Below are 15,171 nucleotides of genomic sequence, written 5' to 3'. Positions count from 1 at the left end.
TTACTTTTTAAGTTTGTATTTAAATTCCTGTTAGTAAAACATACAGGGTAATATTATTTTCCAGTATAGACAGTAGTGATTCAACACTTCCATACAACACTTGGTGCTCATCAGGACAAGTGCCCTCCTTAATCCTCATCACCTATTTCACCCATCCCCCACCCACCTCCCCTCTGGTAACCATCAGTTTGTTCTCTATAGTTAAGAGTCTGTTTCTTGGTTTGCTTTCTCTCTCCCTTTTTTCCCAATGATCGTTTGTTTTGTTTCTTAAATTCCACATATGAGTGAAATCATATGGTATTTGTCTTTCTCTGACTTATTTTCTTTAGTATAATCTTCTCTAGCTCCATCCATGTCATTGAAAATGGCAAGATTTCATTCTTTTCTATGGCTGAGTAATGTCCCATCATGCGGGACATATATATAATATAATGTAATAATAAAATATATATAACATCTAATGTATAATATATAATATATACATGCCACATCTTTTTTTTTTTTTTTCATTGTCAAGTTAGCTAACATACAGTGTAGTCTTGGCTTCAGGAGTAGATTTTCATGATTCATCACTTACATACAATGCCCAGTGCTCATCCCAACAAGTGCCCTTCTCCATGCCCATCATTCATCTTCCCCACCCTCCCAATCCCCCACCCCCATCAACTCTCAGTTCATTCCGTGTTTAAAGAGTCTCTTATGGTTTGCCTCCCTTTCTGTTGTATCTTATTTTTCCTTTCCTTCCCCTCAACTCATCTGTTGAGTTTCTCAAATCCCACATATGAGTGACATCACATGATATCTGTCTTTCTCTGACTGACTTATTTCGTTTAGCATATTACCCTCCTATTCCATCCACATTGTTGCAAATGGCAAGATTTCATTCTTTTTCATCACCAAGTAGTATTCCATTGTGTATATAAACCACATCTTCTTTATCGATGGACATTTGAGCCTTTCCATAATTTGCCTTTTGTTGATAATGCTGCTATAAACATCAGGATACATTAGCATTTTTGTATTCTGTGGGGAAATACATAATAGTACAATTGCTGGATCATAGAGCAATTCTATTTTTGACTTTTTGGGGAACCTCCATACTGTTTTCCAGCATGACTGCACCATGCAACTTTAGCCACATGATCCATAATATCAATTTACTATAATTGAGTTATTTCATATTGTTAAACAGCTCAGTAGTTCAATTTTGTCTCCTTTCTAATGCTTTTCCAGAGATAGAAGCCAGGAAGTGGAATTGCTGGGTCAAAGATGGGAAAAATTTTAAAATGCTTGGTATATATTTCTAGTTAGCTTTTAGAACGTATAATGCTAGTGAGAATTAAGGAAACATAAGATGATTTAGGATTATTTTCAGCAAGTGAGTGAATGCTGGGGACCTTCTTCCCTTTGATAACACCTTAGAGCCAAAAAGGAAGAAAATCATTTCAGAACACCCTTCCTCATAAGAGACAGTGGCTCCTGCACTCAGGCATAGCCCCTGGGAATTAGTTTCCCTTTTTTTTTTTTTTTAAAGTTTATTTGTTTATTTTTGAGAGAGAGAGCAAGCAAGCACGTGCACAAATGGAGGAGGGGCAAGAGAGAGGGAGAGAGAAAATATCCCAGGCAGGCTTCACACTGTAAGTGCAGAGCCCAATGCAGGACTCGAATTCATGAACCATGAGATCATGACCTGAGCTGAAGACTTAACTGACTGAGCCACCCAGGCCCCCCCCCCCCCCCACCGGGAATTAGTTTCTGAGCCACAGAAAGAAAGGTTAATACAACTGCCAAGAGACGTTTTCAGGAGAATCACATGAAAATGGTCAGAGAAGGTGAAGCCCTCTGAAGAGGACATGCGTGCCTGGTTTTCCTTCCTTTGTCAGTGCCCCTCCCCCCAAATGCCCTCCCAGAGGCTCCTTGGGGTTAAAAGCCTTCTAGGGAGATGACCCCATAGATTGCCATGAAGTCATGGGGGGAGGTGCCAGTCATTCACTAAGTGCATTAAGGAGAGTGGCTGTGTTACTACAGTCCACCACCCTCTCCTCTCTGGCCATTGACTGACTGGTAAACAGCGTGGCTGACCTTGGGGCCAAGGAGGTCTTCGTTGTCAGTCACGCTCTCTAGATGTGAGTCAGTCAGCATGGTGGGCAGCTCTGGCATCCAGATGTGAGCCCCATTTGCTGCCTGCTTCGGGGTCCTTCACCCAGATCCTTCCGTCATCACCTTCCAGATTTCTCTTCAGGATCTTCCCTCATAGGGTGAGTGTGTTAATGGCCCCACGTTAGGCTAAAACAGGGGCACGATGCAGAGGGCCTGGCACGTGACCATCACCCACAGAATGTGAGCTGTTCTCAAAGCCCAGCAGCTCTGAGCCTGCACACGGCAGTGCTGATAATACTCAAGGGACGTATGATGTGACCTTCCTGTAACACTCTTGTTTTTGTTACCTGACCTGACCCCCCCCCCCCAGGCGGTTGGGGTGAGTGAAGTCTGTGATCTATTTCCAGGTGGCTCTGGACTTGTGGGAAGACTTCAGTCTTTGCCGAGAAGGACAGAGAGAATGGGTCATCCAGAAGATCCATGAGTCCCAGTTCATCATCGTGGTGTGTTCCAAAGGCATGAAGTACTTTGTGGACAAGAAGAACTACAAGCACAAAGGCAGCGGCCGGGGCTCCGGGAAGGGCGAGCTCTTCCTGGTGGCTGTGTCCGCCATCGCTGAAAAGCTCCGCCAGGCCAAACAGAGCTCCTCAGCCCAGCTCAGCAAGTTCATCACCGTTTACTTCGACTATTCCTGCGAGGGAGATGTTCCCAGCATCCTGGACCTGAGCACCAAGTACAAACTCATGGACAACCTTCCCCAGCTCTGTTCCCACCTGCACTCCCGAGACCACGGTCTCCCGGAGCCCGGGCAGTACCCCGGACAGGTGAGCAGAAGGAACTACTTTCGCAGCAAATCAGGTCGGTCCCTTTACGTCGCCATTTGCAACATGCACCAATTTATCGATGAGGAGCCCGACTGGTTTGAGAAGCAATTCATTCCCCTACGCCCTACCCCACTTCACTACCGGGAGCCAGTGCTGGAGAAGTTTGACTCGGGCTTAGTGTTAAATGATGTCATGTGCAAACCAGGCCCTGACAGCGATTTCTGCCTCAAGGCCGAGGCGGTCCCCGGGGTGCAGGCCGACTTGCCCTTGGAGGGCCAGCCCTTGGGCCTGGACCCAGACGTGGAGGCGGGGCCTGGGCCCGGCAGCGGCTCAGTCCTGCGCCCCCTGCTGCACGTGGTGAAGGCCGCCAGCCCCTCGGACATGCCCCGGGACTCGGGCATCTACGACTCATCCGTGCCCTCCTCGGAGCTGTCTCTGCCCCTAATGGAAGGACTCTCAGCGGATCAAACAGAAACATCTTCACTGACGGAGAGCGTGTCCTCCTCCTCTGGCCTGGGTAAGGTGCAGGAGAGCCCAGAGTGTCTTTGGGTTGGGTTCCTGATGCAGGCCACAGCCTTTGTCCCTAATTCCCAAATCCATGCAAGGGTTTTCCTAATTTTCGGGTGGAGTTATTGGCAATGAAACCTCATGGGAAGTAACCCAACTCCATTGGTAGTCCCGATTTATTCCAGGCACTGGGAGTGTTCACGGGAACTGCAGAAATACTGATGCTAAGTTACAGTGAGCTTGCCCAGGCCCCACAAGTGGTGTTATGTAACATGCAGTGTGTGCATTATATCACCTTCCTGAACTCCACAGACATCTGACTACCAAGACAGCTTGCCCCAGGGGTATCGGATGAGGGGCTGTGGACCTGTATCTTTGTTGGGATTTGAGGTGTTCACCACCCCTCACCAATGCCAGTGCTTTGAAAGCCACATCTTGTGATCCAGGGGTTGATGGACACGATATTCTCTCCATCATATCTCAGCACAGGGCCAGGTAGGAGGGCTCTGTAGAAGAGTCCTACCTCCCAAGGGAGCACCAGCAGGATGCCATCTGGGACTGCTCCTTACGGTCCCTGTGGCCAGCGGGAGTCATGCATGCAAACCCTTGACCCTGGGCTAAGGGAGCCTGCCACCAGGATGAGAGTGCCCTGTCTTGAGCCGGTTGGTATGCCTGCCTCGCTTGTAAAGCCCATAGTCCCAGCCCAGATGCAGCCACACTCTGGCCTTAGCCCCCAGCCCAGTGAAGTGCGATGACGTGTCTCTGCCCTGTCTTCTTTCCTTAGGTGAGGAGGATCCTCCCGCCTTCCCTTCCAAGCTCCTCACCTCTGGGGCGTGCCGAGCAGAGCCTGGTTGCTGCAGCTACACTGGTGAACTCCACGCAGTTGCCCCTTTGTAACAAAACAGAAGAGTCTACGCATTGCCACTTTAGCTGCTGCCTCTCTCTGGTCCCCCAGCTCTTCTCCCTGGTTGAGCAGTCTGCTTGGAGCTGAGGTCTCCTACAAGGATATTTGGAGTGAAATTCGGGCCAGTACTTGCTCTCCTTGCCCCATCCCTCTACCTGATATCTTGGCAAAGTCTCCAATTTTCTAAAACCATATGGATCTCTGGAAGGCATGTCCACAAGGTCTGACGGCAGCTGGTCACATTAGGTCAGACCTTGGATTAGAGCCAACTCTGGGAGGTCGGGAGGAAACATGCACAGAGAAACAGGAAAATACCTGCACTGCTCATTCAGATTTTATTTATCTCTTCCGACTTTGCCCATTCGCTGTTGGCTACTTTGATTGGAAATGCTTTGTGGAGAAGCACTTTTAGTACCATTACAGCCACAGAAATCAAGTGCCAGTCTATCTGGAATCCATGTTCCTACAGATGATGTTCTTGTCTGTTTTGGGTGTAGAATTTACAATGGCTTGGATGTTAAAAAAGCTCTGAGTCAAAGGTCGAGGAGGTGACTGTATATCGTATCACCTTTCATAATACGAGTCTTTATGTGTTCGTGGGTGCCATGGCACACTGAGGTGGGGGCTGCAGGGTCAGGCTGACCATCTAGACAATTCTTTCTGACATAGGTTGGTCAATGTCCAGAAAGCAGCAAAACTCAGGACACAGGACCGCCTCTTGGTTTGAGTAGGCTTTGTGTGGGGGCGGGATCTGCCCACCAAGTTTCCCGGGGTTACATTTACTGTGCAGTATCTTAGATGTTGCTGCCTGGAAGTTTATTTTTAAAAGACTAATTACCTAACTGGGCTGGATTATTGGAAGCCGGAGTCCGTGCTTCATTTGACTTCTGATCTAAAGCTGTGTCCAGAATATCAGGGATCAGAATCCATTGAAATATGGCGATGTGCAGGTGGCAGCCACTTAATCTGCTGAACTGGTTTTGACTAATGATAAATCTCATTTTAAGAAGGTGGAGGGGAGACTGTCACAAAGATGAGTTTGCTCTTGTAATATCTGAAGAAGACAAGAGACCTGAAGTCATTCAATTCTTGAATCTCAAAGTACTCCCCCAACAACTCAGCCTGTGAATCATGTTTCGCTGTGTGTTTCTGTTGTATTTACCCAGTGAAAGATTGGTCTCTTGTGCTCCTACCAAAAATAGGTATTTAGAGTTTAGGAGGAAAGAATTTGCTTTAAAAAAGGAAAAGTAAATGTTCTGTTTTTAATGAATGACATTTCTACAGAATTTCTCCTTCCGAAGGGAAAACAGTTGTTCAAATCCTGCTTGTCTATTAGCATGTGTGTGATGATGTCTTTGTGGAATCCCTTCTCCCTGTGTCCTTGAGGGGTTGTGAGCATCTTTCTCCACCCTTTCCGTGGGTGCTGTTGGCTTCGGGCACCCTGCTTTTACTCAGCACTACACAGGGGACCCTGGGTTTTACTCCTTTAGCAGGTAGGACCAATATTAAGGGAGACACTGAGAAATGTCTCAAGGAGGGGTTGGGAGGTAGAATGAGGCAGGACTTTCCATCCAAGCACATGCTTAGCAGGTGGGAAGGGAAGGTTTGCCGCCTTGCTGCAAAGAAGAGGTTTGTGTGTATTTTTGATGCAAATGCCACACTCCATGCTCTGTAAAGGCAGCTGACGGGCTTCTTGGGGGAAGAACGTGTTTGTCTGTTCTCTGGCATCGAGTTTCCTGCAGCTGCTCTGCAGGGGAGACAAGTGAGCCTCACAACCACCTCCCCCACAGAACCAGGCATCCGGTTGGAGAAGAGATGTTCCATGATACTGGAGAGTCTGGGACAAGTGCAGAGCTCCTGCCCACATATGCCTGCCCTGCCCTTCCACTGTCAGGATACGTTCTGCAAGGGAGATTGGTCAGTCCAAACTTGCTAACGTGAAAATTCACTCTGGAACAGTATCAAGAGAGATTGAAGCCAAGAAATGGTACGTGCTCCAAAGGAACCCCGAGGAGCTACTTTTAGGTTAGATATGCAGCTTTGCACAGAAAATGATGCATCTCTGAGAAAGCGACCCCAGGAACAGCACGGAGGATTGGCAGGGGGTGGGGAGCATCAACTGAGCTCCATGCATGTGGGCAGAGAGCTTGCTAAATGAACTTCCTTCTTGTGAAAATGCAAGGGAAAAAATGTGCTAGACCAAAAATCAGGTAAACTTTTCGTTTGGATTTATGGTTTGGATACTTATTTTGAAATACTAATGTTTCTTATGTTCAACACAAGCAGACTCTAACATACCAAGTAGCAAAACCACAGTGTTGAGATGTCCCAACTTCGTGGTTTTGCCTTACTAGTTTCACTTTTTTTTTTTTTTTAAACCTCCCCATCTTGTGCTGGGAATAAGAACAGTTGCCCTGTAGATTAAGGCAAAACATCTGTTTTAAGCAGACCTGCAGTTTTTGACTGATACATTGTTCCAGTCAATGGAAATGATAACACGGAATTCAGATAAAGGTTCTACTGAATCACAGGCTTCTTGAAATTGGGGAAACAAGAATTAGAATATAAGGATGATCTCAATAAAAAGCCTTGGTCCTGAGAATAAGAGGCTTGTGTGGCTAAGTTAGCTGGTGTTCTCTGGGCAGGACACCTGGAGTAGGTCCAAGGACCCAGGTAAGCAAATCTTGAAGGTAGTTGAAGGTAGGGAGCTAGGTGTTCATCTTAACTCCCTAGTGCCCTACAGAAAGGACTTAGCATCTGACGTAGTCAGCTTTGTCCAGGGATGGATTGGGGAAGTGGAAGCCCAGGTAAAGGTGTGTTTTTCTCCCAGAGGTTGGCCACAAGCAACAAGAACCACCTGGACAGACCCAGTCCAGCCACACAGTGGACAGAGTGTCTTGCAGGGGATCCTCCAGAGGGCCAAATCCTGGGCCTTTGAGGCACATTGATCTCCAGAGAGAATCAGAAGACACAGGCCCAGGCCCTCAGGTTGGGTAATAGCATTTTGAACCAAAAATGAGATGGGGCCTTAAAGTCATGAGACCATTTTTGGTTAACACATTAGTAATAACTGAAGACAGTCCCAGAGCAGAAGTTCAAAAATGTCTTTAGCAACTATGACATCATCAGAATCAATGGGTCATAATTTGAGGTCGTGCGTGTTTGTATATTAAAGTTCAGTCTTGCGACTTCATAGCTGCAAATGTGGGGTGTTTTTTTTTTCTAGCCAAGCCCTAGTCTCAGGTTCCCTGACTTAAGCACAAATAAACAGGAAGACTGTTCCTCCAAAAATGTGGAGTTACATGATTTTCAGAACTTTTCCTTTTTTCAGAGTTGAGCATCTTTTAAAAGAAACAAATGAAGAAAAAGCTATTTTACTCCTAGAGAAGAAACGACACAACCTTCCTCTTAAGAAAGAAAACCCCATGGTCCCCAATAGCCTCAATGCTAATTTGGTTCTTAGGGGAGAGGAATCCTTCCTTGTGTCTTTATTGGAGAGATGCGGACAATAACAGCATGAAGGTTGTTAGCCTTTCTTGTTTCATATCGTTGGTGAAGACTGCCGCTTTTATTTAGCGGATGCTGTGCCTTCAGGAGGTGCCAGTGCAGCGGGCCAGGACGACAGATCAATGAAGTGTGGTGATAAATGGCAATGACCTACCTTCTCAGTGTCAGAGAGACCATAGGGCATGGTGGGGAGTGTGGCAAACTGAAGTGCTCCGTGTCCCACCCATAGGAGGGCAGCTACTCCAGCCATTTGTGGCCATGTGGTGTCTCCTGATCTTCCCATTTTTCAAGAGAAGCTGAGAATCTGGAATTTTATAGGAAAGTTTCTAATTTTCTAAAGTATTGGCAGCTAAATTAAAAGAGATTTTTTTTTTCAATTCAGATTCAACAGAACACATGAGTGGGCCTGATTTGGCCCACTAGATGCCAGTTTGCTACCTCTGCCTTGTAAGATTTGAAATGAAAAGCATTCATGGTAATTACAGATGTCTGGTACCACCAGAAAATGCTCTTGCTAGATGCAGCTGGTGTCTGGATTGCTTCTTCCCCACCTTGCCTCCCCCAAGGTAGTTTGATACGATTGTGAATGTATTTGAAATGTTTGAGGGCTTCTTTATGTTTCATGGTGCCTTAAGAGAAAGGCAGGCCAGTTACTAATTTCAAAATCAGATTTATGTTTCCCAATTTAAAAAGCATAACACTTGGAACAATTTTCATTTAAACTCCACAACCTAAAGGGCCTTATTTATAGTTTTAGTTCTTGGCTTCATAATTTTTTAAATGATGTGCAATTCTGAGCTTAGGCCAAGACTTAATGAGAACAGCAGGCGTTGTGGGGAGTGGGGCAGGGAATCCCCGAGTGTCCACTAGAGCCAGGTATTTGCATTGTCTTCTGTTTTAAATGATCTGTGAAGTGACTGTGTTTTGGAGATGTGAAACAGTATCCAGACAAAAGCTTTTCCTGATACCAAGAGATCAGTTAGGAGTCCTCCTGGGGTGTTGGGTCATCCTTTCTGTGTCCCCTCCTTTCCAGGCTCAGGGTGAAAATAAACAAAAGGAAGTCTGACTGTAAGCTAATAGCTTGGATTCCAATTTCAGAGTTTTGGAGCTGGGAGAAAGTTTGGATTATCTAGGATGTCCCCCCTCCCGGTGTCAGCCAGGGCTGAGCCTGAATTATTTCAGACATATGGCTATGGATGGGATTCTGGATTTTCAGTGAGGGAAATTCTGTAACCTGCCCTGCTGATCAGATAGTTCTTTGTACGTCTTACAGAAATTCAAACCAGCCTCCTTTTGTTCTGCATGTAGTGGAAAAAGAACAGCTGGTTACCTTCCGTGTATTTGAAAACCACAGTGAAGTCATCCCCCTGGTGTTTTTATTTCAGTGATAAATAATCCCACCTACTTAAACCATTCTTCATAGCTCTTGTTTTCCAAGGGCTTAATAATTTTCACTGCTCTTCTGTTTCCCAGCTTCACACTCTGTTTGGTTGCCGAAACAGAATGTGGTGCCTTCTTCGCATTGGTGCCTTGTGACGGCCAAGCTCAGGATGGGGATTACAGGGAAATTCTCGTGTGCCCAGCTTCTCTTACTAGTTACAAATACAATGGCACTTTTTAAAAATGGTATATTGCCTGCATTCATTTTGAGGATTATTTGGTCGCCCCATCCATTCCTCCCCAACAATCGTCTTCTATTGTGTTTTCTTTTCCCCTCTTCTGGTCAGACACTTGGTGCTTATTCCTGATGTGTCTGATGTCATTCCTGAGCTCCAAAATTCTCTTCAAGACCAACTCTTACCTTCTGAGTGGTAGCTACCTCTCCCTCCCAATTTTGGATTCTATTTTACATACCTCTAGACCTTGCCTTTAATTCATGACTCAATATTATTAGATGGTTCAGACTTCAGCTTAATCACCGGCAAGATAGCAGCTGCTAAGGGCTAATTTTTAAGGAAGGTGAGGGACAACCTCTTGGGAATTTTGGCCAATTGTCCCCCCTCCTGCTCTTTGTTTCCTGCCCGAAGTTCAGCTGGGACCACAGACTCTTCCAGGAGCTTTCCTGTGTTCTGAAGGGCTGGGGCCATGGCTCTGAAATGACCTAGCACTGTGTTTTGCACAATCAGAAGTCTGAGAAAAGCAAACCATTATGACTGCATCTCTGACATTTGTATCAAATAAAATGTCAGTGGAGAATATTCAAAGAAGCATTCTTCTATTTGTACATGCTGTAGACAAAGTTGGCTGCTCCATCTGTTAGACAAAAAAATTCCTTTGGGTTATTACACTGATGTGTAATTGTTATGTAAAACTTGTGTTTTTTCTCTCAAGAAAAACCATGGTGAGTCTGGACAAAGCAAAAACTTTTGTAAAAACCACATGTTCATTTAGAGAGTAGGTAACTTCTATTTTTACTATTTTTTTTTTTTTTTTTCACTTCAGAAGCTCCCTGTGACTACGATCTAGGGGGGGAAAGCCTGTGGAACATTGGAACATGGTGGTTGTTGCCATTGTCTTTGTTTCATCTTTAAGTTTGTCCTTTGTGGGGTTTGGTGGAATAGCAGGACTGTAGCAGTGTGCTATGTTTTTACATTGAAAACAATGTCTTATCTGATTTGTACATAACTGTAAATAGGTGACAGTAGGTCACAGCTGACATTTGCAAAATGTTTTTGTACCTTAGGATTTCTGCATCAAATAAAATGTTTTAAGATTGCAGTGGTTCATGATTCTAGATCCTCTTTCCTGTTTCCCGAGTAGCTGGGTTCCTAGCACAGCTTTCCAAGGGCTCTGCCTCTGGGAAGGAGGAAGAATATCCAGGGTGAGGAGGTGAGGGTAGCCAGTATGTCTTTCTTGCACATGAAGCCTGCTGCCGTGGCTGTTTGCCTTGCCCTCCGGTGGGCAGTGATGTGTTGCCTGTGTGGAGTCAGGAGCAGGGATGCTCCTATCAAGGAGAAATTTGACTGTCAGAACAAATGGGCTTTCTTTTCAGAAATTTGAAAAGAGCCACTGAAATGTGGGAGCCACAAACTTCCTGCCATCCAATAAGACAAAGAAGTGCCTTTTTATTTCTTCCTATAGACATTATCCCACCTCCTGTGTGCCAGCACTCTGTGAGTTAACTTCTTGGTGCCCATCAACTTTGGGGTGAGTTCCCAGCTCTGTTTCTGCCACTGTGACCCTGTGGCTGCACTTCTGGGCCTCAGTTTCTCATCTCTAGAATGGGCCAAAGACCCTCCCTCACAGGGTGGTGAATGTGAAGTGCTTACTGGCACATAGTGCTCAGAAATGACAGGTATCCAGGACAGGACAACAAGTGGTAAGAAACAGCAGGGACACAGGATACAAGCCTCCTGGCCATTGTCTGAAAAGAATATGGTGGACGAGTTGGGTCTTGGGAACATTGGGTTTTCCTCGTCCGCTGGTTCTTCCCCCTACCCTTCCCCGCAGGACTGTTAAAAAACAAAACAAAAAACCGCTCTGAGTGAAGCACTGCTGAGGAGGAAATTCAACCATGTTCTTGCCTCTGATGCTTGGCATAGCCTTCAGTTTTCCTGTTCATATTCACCCAGGAGACTGCATGTTTTTCCTCATTCATTTCCTCTTTCCCATGCTCCCTGCCATTTCCGCACATTTCTAAGAGCCAACCTTTGAGCGCCACATGCTTTACACGCCATCATCTCATTTAGTTTCACAGATACTCTGCTACGTGGGTAATCGTACTGTCCCCATTTTACAGAGGCTTGGAGAGGCTGTCCCTTACTCTTGATCTCACAGCTAGCTAGTAGCAGAGCTGGGATATGAGCTGCAGCAAACCCTGCCGAGGCTGCTCACAGGTCCCCTTGGTAAAGGTCTGGCTGCCCAGGTAGGTGGGGGAGGACTTGCAAGTGTACGTGTGGCCAAAGGCAGTAGAGTGCTTTCCCATAACGTTAGTGGGGACAGCAAGTGAGGACAGACAACCACAGGATGTTAGTTCCCACTCTGAGTGCTCTTTGTGTCTTTCCTCACCACAACCCAATATACAAGGTACTATTAGCACTCTCATTTTTGAGATGCTGAAGTCAGGAAATCCGTTAGCTTTGCCAAGAGCACAGACAAGGGATTGGCAGCTCAGAGATTTGTAGATCGAGTTGAAGCATCCTCATCCCTAACCAGTAGGCTGAACTGTCCCTCTGTATAGCCGATAGGCTGAAGGAAGGACCTGGAGTGCCAAGTTATAGTGGCTTGGTTCCCTTATCCAAATATTGAGAGTAGATTTCTTTCACAGGTTAAGCAAATAGATCTAAAGGGACTTGATTGGAAGAATCTTACTGGGCAGTTGGTGCAGTAAGTGAATTCTTACCTATTAGGAGGAAAATCCTCTTTGGACATCAGAGAAACCCTAATTTTTACCACAGTGTTAGAAAATAGAGCCTGTTTTTACAGCTGCTCAGGGTTTTGTTTTTTTTTTTTCTTTTTCCTTTTTTTAGTTTTAAAGTAATCTTTGCACCCAATTTGGGGCTCAAACTCATAGCCCCAAGATCAAGAGTAACATGCTCTACTGACTGGGCCAGCCAGGTGCTCCTGTTTGGGGTTCTTATAATCGCCAGCATCTGTGGGGCCTCAACACTGGCTTTACTTTGTTTTAGAAATGCAAACTTTAAAGGTAGCAAAGACCAGCTTCCCTTGCAGGCTTTAATTAGAATTTCATCTGCTTTAATTGAATAAGAGACTACTAACAGTAAGCTAAGCAGATGGTGGAAGGAAACATAAAAATATATCTTTGCTGTCCTGGGCATAGTGGGCCTTCAATAAATGTCTGTTTCCCACCCCTAGCCCCAGCATACCCTGCCCTCCCTGTTCACAGGAACAAAATCAGAAGTGGTCCAAGAATACGATAAGGTAGAGGATGCAATGAAGGAGGGAAGGACACAAACCTGAGGTGAGACCTTTTGCAATGAGACAAAATTCAAATAGGGTCTTTGGGATTAAGGGAAAGTAATGCAAGATCAGTGAGCTCGGCTCCCGGGGCTCTTTCTGGAGAGGATGTTGCACCAGCTGTCACATTTACCGATGATACAATGCTCTTACAACATTCATCTGAGAATCTAAAGTGTGTACTGGCAACACAGTAATGGGCAAGATGCACACACGATCCCTTCCCTTCTGAGTCCGTCTCTTTCTATATATGGGACTGTGGGCAAATCACCTAATTGCTCTGAGCCTGTTTTTTTCATCTGCAAGCTGGGACTAATACCCACTGCATAGGGGCTATTGTGAGGATGAAATGAGATGGGGTTTATGAAGCACCCGTGGTCATGCTTGGAAGTGCCTGGCACTTGGTAAGTAGTGGTTTATCAGTCAGTCTGTGGAAGAGCAAGACTTGGGTTCTGTGGGGGTCAGATGGGGATGGGAGGGAGACAGTTACCTGCTGATAGGAGCTTCAGCCCAGGGACTTCGTCAGGTGCTGAGTTACAGCATCTTACTCCCCGAAAGAAGAGACAGGGTTCATGCCTGTTTGTTTTGATGCTGGTCTAGGAAGGAAGGGATGGGAGTTGGGGAGGAAGGATGTGTTCCTAGCAAAATTAAATTAGGACAGTAATGCTGGTTTTCTTGATAATTGAACGTATGTAGCCTGTGCTAACTGACCGTGAACTCAGATCTGCTTATGTTCCATTCACCAGCCTCCTTTTTTCCTAGTCACCTGCCAGCCCTGAGAGAGAGACTTTTTTCTGGACTTGGTGCTTCAAGGACCCTGTGCCAGGCAGATGGACACGCCCCACTCTAGATGTGAACAAAAGCTGGGAATTTTTCTTTTTTTTCTTTCCTCTGTCTTTTTAAATAACATTGATTTTTCTTTTAGGTAATATAATTTTTTTATATAATGGTCTTGCTTAAAGGAGGAGAACTCTTTTTTTTTTTTTAAGTTTATTTATTTATTTTGAGAGAGAGCGTGCGTGTGAGTCAGGGAGGGACGGTGAGAGACACAGAGACACAGAGAGGGAGAGAATCCCAAGCAGGTTCTGCTCTGTCAGTGCAGAGCCAGACGTGGGGCTTGACCTCACAAATTGTGAGATCAAGAGTCTTGACACTTAGCTGACTGAGCCACCCAGGCACCCCTGGGATTGTTTCTCTGACTATGAGGAAAAGATTAGGGAATTCTCTGCTTTACAAAGTTGGAGGGGACAGAGACAAAGAAGTGGTCCTCCAGGATGATTGGTCCTGCCTGGTGGTGCCCCCTCTGGCTGGTCAGAGACATTCCAAGAAGTGGGAGGGTGTCAGCTTTCAGACAAATCATAGACACTTCCCACCAGTGTGGGCAAGGCCAGGCCACAGAGAAGGAGACCTCACAGCAAAGAAAGGCCGGCACGCCTAGCAGCAGAATGCAAACACAGGCACGTCCTGCCTTTGGTTTTTGCACTGAAGTTAGATGTACTTACAGACGGTACGCACATGTGTATGTGTCTATTCTCATTGTTACGATGAGAATCCTTGTGATTAAAACGGAGCTTTAATGGGGCACCTGGGTGGCAGTCGGTTAAGCATCCAACTTCGGTTCAGGTCATGATCTCACTGTTTGTGAGTTCCCCTCTGCCTGTGGGGAGGTGGTCCCCTGGGGCAGGTTAAGGGCTGTGTGGCTATAAAGAGGGATCCCTTAAATGTCTGCCTCAGCCTGGCTGGGGTGGCTGATGGGCTAGAAACTGATGTAAATTCCTATCTCTTGGAGGTCTTAGTTCCAAGAGTGACTGGCAATGACCTCTATGAGAGATGGCTACTTGATCAGGAGGTCACTTCCTGCTTGAAACTGCCAGTGGCCCTGGAAGTGACCTCTGATGTTCTGATCTGGCCCCTTGCCAATCTCTTCTTTGTGTGTTCATTTTTTCTTCAGGGCCATCCCAGGGTTTTTTGAGATCCCTCACTCATGTGTTCCTGCCTTGGAACTTCGCGTATGCCATATCTTCTGCCTGGAACACTCTCTCTCTGTTTCCATCCCTCCTTTGCTGTCAAACCTTCCCTGACCACTGTTCATTATGGTCTAGGTCCTGACATTTGCCTTCAGGAGCACTTAGCTCAGCTTGTGTGATTATGTGATGGTTCCTCTTGCCCACAAGAATGGCTGCTCCTTGAGGGAGGGCTGTGTCATTTACAGTAGGCCTTCCTTCTGGGTTGGGCTCAGATTCGATTTCTTGAACCAGCTAGAGATCCCAGCCCTACCATTCAATTGTCACTGGGCAAGACACCTCATCTCTCTGGTCTTCAGTTTCCTCATCTGTTGGATGGGGGTAAAAATGCATCTGACTTATGGGGTTGTTGTAAGGATAAAGCAGGTAGAGGGTGTAGCATGGTGCC

General features: G+C 46.0%; 1 protein-coding gene across 2 annotated transcripts in view; it reads left to right on the top strand.

Annotated features, from left to right (window-relative positions):
• IL17RD (interleukin 17 receptor D) overlaps positions 1-10,560 on the top strand; it is a 71,405-nt gene extending 60,845 nt beyond the window's left edge. For both annotated transcript variants that reach the window (XM_042979202.1, XM_042979201.1), the window contains exons 12-13: positions 2,508-3,441; positions 4,216-10,560. In XM_042979202.1, coding sequence (XP_042835136.1) covers positions 2,508-3,441; positions 4,216-4,328 — 1,047 coding nt within the window. In that variant the 3' untranslated portion in view covers positions 4,329-10,560. The remainder of the gene's footprint in view (positions 1-2,507; positions 3,442-4,215) is intronic.
• The last annotated feature ends 4,611 nt before the right edge of the window (positions 10,561-15,171 follow it).

Source organism: Panthera tigris, chromosome A2 (genome assembly GCF_018350195.1).
Source record: "Panthera tigris isolate Pti1 chromosome A2, P.tigris_Pti1_mat1.1, whole genome shotgun sequence".
Taxonomy (NCBI): domain Eukaryota; kingdom Metazoa; phylum Chordata; class Mammalia; order Carnivora; family Felidae; genus Panthera; species Panthera tigris.
The sequence above is the reverse complement of the archived record's forward strand: the minus strand, read 5'-3'. Positions and strand labels throughout refer to the sequence as shown.